At 42.0% G+C, this 6,624-nt stretch overlaps 1 protein-coding gene across 1 annotated transcript; it reads left to right on the top strand.

The window, feature by feature from the left end:
* Positions 1–1,198: 1,198 nt before the first annotated feature.
* Positions 1,199–1,942, top strand: LOC103365771 (transmembrane protein 74). Its single transcript, XM_008293310.1, has one exon. The coding sequence runs from the start codon at positions 1,199–1,201 to the stop codon at positions 1,940–1,942; it is 744 nt and encodes a 247-aa protein (XP_008291532.1).
* Positions 1,943–6,624: the final 4,682 nt, after the last annotated feature.

Here is a 6,624-nt window from a genome sequence, read left to right as displayed (position 1 = left end):
TTTTGTTTTTGTTTTCGTGTAGTTTTTTTTTTTACAGCTTACCTGTAAATTGATTTTTTTGTGTGTATTTTAAAAAATATTATATGTAATTTAACAAAATAAAATCTGTAAAATACAAGTAATTTTATTTTGTTTTTTTAAGGAGTTAAAAGCTGCATTTAAACAGTGTAGAATGGTTTTTATTTTCCTTTTATAATATACAGTAAGTATTAACTGTTTATAAAAATACAGATTTTTAATGTTGACCTTATCAACGATTTTGGCATGTTTGTTTTTTTTCAGGTAAACAAGTAAATTGATCCTTTTTTTTTTTTCTCCTGTGATTTTTTTTTCTAATTTAACAAAACATTGAAAATCTGTAAAATACCAGCAAATTGTTTTGTTTTTGTTTTTTTTTTTAAAGAGTGAAATGTGTTTAGAAAAATCATTTTTCCAGTAACATTATTTACTATTTATTAACATACAGATTTTTTTGAAATGTATTTATTTATTTTTTTTGAGTAGACATGATAAACAGTTTTGGCCTGTTTGTTTTTTCAATCAACAATTCATTTTTTTTTTTTTCTGTGATTTTACTAGATATTTTCTCTGATTTATCAAAGCGGAGGTTAATCTGTCAGTTCATAATCTTTTTTCATATTTATTTTGTTCCTTTATTGCAGCGCAGCTTCTCCATCTTCTCCTCTCTCCGTGTCTCTGACTCAGACGTCTCATTTCCCCTCTAGAGACACCAACTGTAATAACTTTGAGAGTCTCTGGAGGATTTTTAATCACCTTCAGCCTCCTCCTCCTCCTCCTCCTCCTCCTCCGGTCCGGGGAACCCTGCCGCCGCTCGGCCCGCCGTGGGAGGGGTCTGCCGGAGCTGCCCCTCTAATTGACCGGGAGCAGAGTCAGTCCGGGGCTGCAGACGGAGCGGCTCGGAGCTCCGAACCGCTGCTGCGCATCGAGCTGAATTAGATTTATTAGCGTGTTGCATGCGGGAGCGATGACGGAGCAGACTGGAGTCGAGCACGGGGCTGGTTTGCGCGCATTTGTTGAGCCGAGCTCGCAGGAGACGAGCGCGTAAAGGATGGATTTCTGCTGCGAGCCGCGGAACATGCCGAGAAATTAAAGTTGTTGCAGCGTCTCAGTGACTTCCAGTCGTGTGGCCGCGGAGGACGCATGGGCTTGGCGCATCGGGGAACCCAGCCCGGGCTCCATGGCTGATCTGGAGCTGTTCTACTTTGAGCATCAGCCCGAACCGAAGGACGCCTCGCTGCTTTTGAACAGTGCCAGCGGGGGGAAGTGGCTCCATCCCGACGGAGGAGACGCTCCGGAGCCCCGGAGAGCTGCGCGCCCGGAGGAGGAGACGTCCTTCACCCGCAAACATGAGGAGCAAGGGGAGGAGGAGGAGGAGGAGGTCCAGCTGACTCAGAGCTCCTCCAGTGAACTGTACGAGGAGGAGGAGGAAGAGGAGGAGGTGATGGAGGAGGAAGAGGAGGAGGAGGAGGAGGAGGACATCCAGGAACTTTACTTGCTCTCCGACGACGACCTCTCCTCCGACGGCTCCGGGAAGTCGGTGGATTACGGCTTCATCATCGCGGTGACCTGCCTGGTGACCGGCATCTCCCTGGTGGCCATCTCCTACACGGTGCCCCGGGACGTGCGGGTGGACCCGGACAGCGTGTCGGCCCGCGAGATGGAGCGTCTGGAGCGGGAGAAAGCCCGGGTGGGCGCCCACCTGGACCGCTGCGTGATCGCCGGGCTGTGTCTGCTCACCCTCGGCGGCGTGCTGCTGTCCACGCTGCTCATGGTGTCCATGTGGAAGGGCGAGATGATGCGCAGGAGAGCCTTCGCCTACTCCAAGCACGCCGCCAAGCTGTACGGCTCCGTCAGCCTGAGAGGAGGCTCCAGCCCGACGCGTCTGTCAGCGGCTGACGAGGATTTAGAGGCGCTCAGCTGAATTTAGGGACAGGACAAGCGGAAAAGACTCAGAAAGTCTTAGAGGATGCTGCCAGTCCTGTCCTCTAATCGGAGGGTTTAACGCCTTTTTAATTTGTGACAGCAGAGGCTGCCTCCTTTAACCCTCTCAACCCGCTGCCTGGTTTGACTCACTGTTGGCTCATTTTCATACAAACCTGCACCTCTGTGGAAACACAGGAGCAACTTTAAAGTCTCTTTTGTGCAGCTTAAAATAATCATAATGTCATAAATCCTAAAAATAATAATAATTAAAAGGCACAAGTTGAATTTCTTTCATCATAGATTTTAGAAAAAAAAAAATTCAAACCCTGCACAATATATTTCCAGGTGACACCAGAACTGGGAGGATAACTGGAGGCACTACATTTTATTCTAGACGTTTTCCAGCTCACATTTTTTAGTTGTTCTCACACTACACTGCCTGCAGTTCAGCCAGTCCCACAGTTCCTACTTTCTGTTCATGTGACTGTTGGTCTGAGCTGCATGTTTGTCCCAGGAAGTAAAAAAAAAATCTATAGTTTTTTTACAGAGTCTGGTTCCAAAACAAAATGGGGATTTTGGCTTCTTTTATTTTTCACATGAGGCTGTAGATGAAGGTTTGATGAAAGCTTAGATTTTGTTGTTTTTCCTGATTTTTTTTTTTTTTTGGATTATTTTGCTTTTTGAGAAACTGTAAAAACCTTAAATCAAGATGTTCTACGTTTTACTAAGAGCCCAGTTCACCTGAAACCTTTTTGTGACGTGACAGTCGAGTCGCCCATAGTTTAACGGTTGTCTTAAAAAGTGCAGATTTTTATTTATTTGTTTGTTTTTCTCTAGAATCTGCTTATTGGAATTGGTTGGGATCTACACGTTGTCATAGATATGTAACAGGTCACATTTCTAATTTATTGTCTCCACTGGTCCGAGTCACCGATAACCTCATAGCAGCCCCCAAACACTGAAGATGTTTTGTTTTTTACAGAATCTGGTTCGAGCTAACAGATGATTTTTGGTGAATTCTTAAGTGAAGCTGGTAGATTAAAGTGGTTTCACTGAAAGCTACGATTTTATTATTTTTCCTGGTGAAAAGAGAAAAACTAAAGTTGAATTTCTTTAATTTTTTTCTTTTTTTTTTTTAAAATAAAAACACTAGATTCAAGATGTCAAACGTTGCTCTCAGAGCCGACAGGCATTAATGACACTCATTATGACTCACTTTTTTAAAATGAGTTCTCCTACTACGATGCCTGCAGTTCATCTGAGTCCCAGAATTTTTGTCATGTGACTGTTGCACACAGCTGAGTCACACATGGCTTTATGATTGGCTCAAGAAGTGCAGATTTTTTTTAGTATTTTACAGAATCTGGTCAAAGCAGGTGGACAAAATTTGGTGAATTTTTAAATGACACGTGTAGATTTTGATGAATACTTCGTTTTTTTTTTCCCTGATGAAATTGGAAAAAGTTGAATTTCTTCATTTCTTTTGGTTTAAAAATAGTAATAATCTGGAATCAAGATGTCCAACAAAATCCACAAATACTGCAAAGAAAACTAGTGGCTCCAGATGTTTATTTAAATACTCAGCAGTGCACTTCAGCTGAGAACATGCAGAATTCTTTTTATGTGACTTTTTAAAAATTTTTTAAATTTGAACCTAATGAAGAAAAAATTGGAATCAAGCTATCTATCTAGCTTTACTGTTTTTTAAAGAGGCCACAGGTGTTATAGATGCTGGAAAGACAAATGCTGACTGTACAAGCTATTACAGACGCGTCACTACTCACATTTTCATTTGTTTTCACACGACACAGCCTGCAGTTCAGACGAACACCTGGAGAATTTTTGTCACGTGACTGTTGGTCAAAGCTGAGTCACTCTTGGCTCCACAGTTGCCCCAAAGAGTGCAGAATTTTTAGTTTTTTACAGAATCTGGTTAAAGCAAACGGTTCACTTTTGGTGAATTTTTTAAACGAGACGTGCAGATTAAAGTGATTTTGCTGAAATACTGTGATTTCTAGGCTTTTTCCATTTGGAACTCTCGCTGCCTCTGAGTCTGAACGGTGTAATTTGGGCGACTATTTAAATGACAGCGTTTAACAGCTGTGCCGGGGTTCAGAGGGTTAAAGGATGAACACACTTTTTCAGGTTTACCACAATGCAAAGCGCCCATACGGGAGTTGTTGGTTGCTGTAATTGTTCCATCTGTTCATGCATAAAGAGCTCCTGTTCCGATCCCAGGGGGACGGGACGGGGCCTAAAAAAAATAAAATTAAAAAAAAAAAAAAATCCACAGGACTCTTTCTGGGTGGAAAAATCTGAGTAGTTTTGATGTGCAGTTAAACTGAAGTGGAGCTCGGTGAGAATGTGCTGCTTCAGGTACCACCAGGAAGCAGATGCACACAGTTTGAAGGCTCATGAGATGCCTGCACATGGAGGTTTTATGGAGGTTTATGGCTCAGACGGAAAGTGTGGAAATGTATGATTTTGTCTTTTTAAAATAACTATAATAAATGTTATTTCTATAGCGCCTTTAAAACCTGGAGTTACAAGGTGCTCCCAAACAAAGAGCAGCAAAAAACATTAGAAAAAAACAAGACATGCTCGTCTGTGCAGGTGGGTTCTTTGAAAAGGGAGTTTGTTCAACAGCACTGAGGCTAAAACAGTGAAAAAATCAGTTCCATCTTTGTTTTAAACCTGAACCAGCAGCTTATTCTCTGGTCTGAGGTTTCAAAGTGCAGAATAAAGGGTTAAAAAGTTCCAGGATGCAGAGCAGAGCCAGACCAGCCCAGATTTAAAAGTAATAAAGAGATTCTTAAATTGAATTTTGTAATGAATGGAGGAATCGGTGTAATTGAAGCCAGGCCGGAGCTGCTCGTCCGCCGCATTGAGCAGTTCGCTGCCGAGTTTTGAATCGACTGCTGCCCAGTGGTTCAGGTGAATGATGAGCCGCGGCTGCATCCAGGTGGGAGGAAATACAGGTTTCTGGGGAGGACTGGTTTCACTTCGGTTCAGTCGTGTTCGATAAACCAGAAATGTTGCTTCATGTGTTGGTTGAAGTTGGGCGTTTGGGTTGCTTTGTGTTGATGATCAGTGGGGAGGTGTACAGCTGGAAATATAATCAGGACCAGAAATCGAGGTTTTAATCTTATCTGTGCTAAATTGTAGGAAATTAGAAGCCAACCGGTCCTTGTTGCAGAGAATCCAGACTGCCGTGATTTTTAGTGCTAAACGAAACATAAAACGGGGCATCGTCGGCGTAACAGCGTAGTCTCCAGGTGATCCTGTGTTAAAGCTTCCACGTTCTACCTCCTTTTCAACAAGTTCATGTAAACCTCACATGTCCCCAGAAGGTGTATTTTGTTCTATCCAGATGTCTGACTCGGTTTTAACCCTGTTCTGAGTTTGCTGTTTCGGTTTCTGCAGCTTTAAATCCAGCCGAACTGCTGCCTCTTTCAGGAGGAAGGCGACCCTCTGCATTTACTCTGACAATATAGTCACCAGAATTTATACAACTAAGCTGCGTTCTCAACTCTGTTTTGAGGGAAACTTATTTTGCTTGTATTTCAAGTATGTCTTCCTTGAATTTATTGCTTTGCTGTTCTTCAGCCAGCCAATCAGCTATTAGATGGGGCAGGTGTTGTCACCTTGACGACGGAGGTGAAGCTTCAAAAGTGTCGTGACAGGCTCGTATTTTAACTGAAATCAAGATATTTTTCATAGTCCTAACTGTGCACTTTTAAAGCCTAAACCAAACCACAAAACAAATTAAAACATCATCAGAAAATGAAACTTAAATCCAAGACTGATGGTGAATCCCAATTTTCTGATCATGTGGATTACATGAAGCGACACAGATGTCTGTCAAAGTGCAGTTCCTCATATGGCCACTAGAGGCTGGTCTCAAAGTAGAGGCAATCTCCGTTGACCTCACTGTTAAAATGTCCAACTTTAAAGCAAAAATAAACGCGTCTACAGCCTGGTACAGAAGCAGTTTTGATCTCTGTAGTTAAATTCCACATTCATGACAACTGTACGGAGAGTAAATGTTTATCTAAGTAATCCAGTCTCTAAAAATGACTGTACAACTAAACTGGATCAATGTCGTTCTATTTTCTCAATTTTTTCTTCACTTATTTTCTTTTGGATTGCGTTTGTAATGTAGCATAAATCACTCATTTTACTGCCTTACTGTTGCTCCTTCTTCGCAAAACAATTACAAAATAAAAGTGGGTTGAACTTGTCACCCTGGTAACCAAGAAAACTAAGAATAAAGGGTCGTATTTTAACTCAAACCAGAGTTTTGGTGCCTTGACACAACCAGAATGAAAACGAAATATTATCAACAGAAAATTAATCTAAAGCCTGAGACTGACGGTCATGTGATGGTCTTCAGAACTCGGCTCGTTTCAGGCAAGAAAGTGCATTTATTTCTAAACAAATGTACATTTTCCTCAATTGAGAAGTAGTTGCATAGGAACACATTGTGTGGAGACTCAGTGATTGGCAGAGAGGAGCTCAGAGGAGGAGGAGCCACCACCTGGGGGCGGGGCTTATCCAGTTATGACATCACAACAGGTTACACACCTGCAAATTGGAAAAGAAACGTCTTTTCTCGTGTTTGCTGGATTTGTAGACGCTCAGAGAAAACTTAATTAAGCTCAAAAACAATAAAAAGGTAGA

This window comes from Stegastes partitus, unplaced genomic scaffold (genome assembly GCF_000690725.1).
Source record: "Stegastes partitus isolate 25-593 unplaced genomic scaffold, Stegastes_partitus-1.0.2 Scaffold872, whole genome shotgun sequence".
Lineage (NCBI taxonomy): Eukaryota > Metazoa > Chordata > Actinopteri > Pomacentridae > Stegastes > Stegastes partitus.
This window is presented reverse-complemented; position numbering and strand designations above follow the sequence as displayed.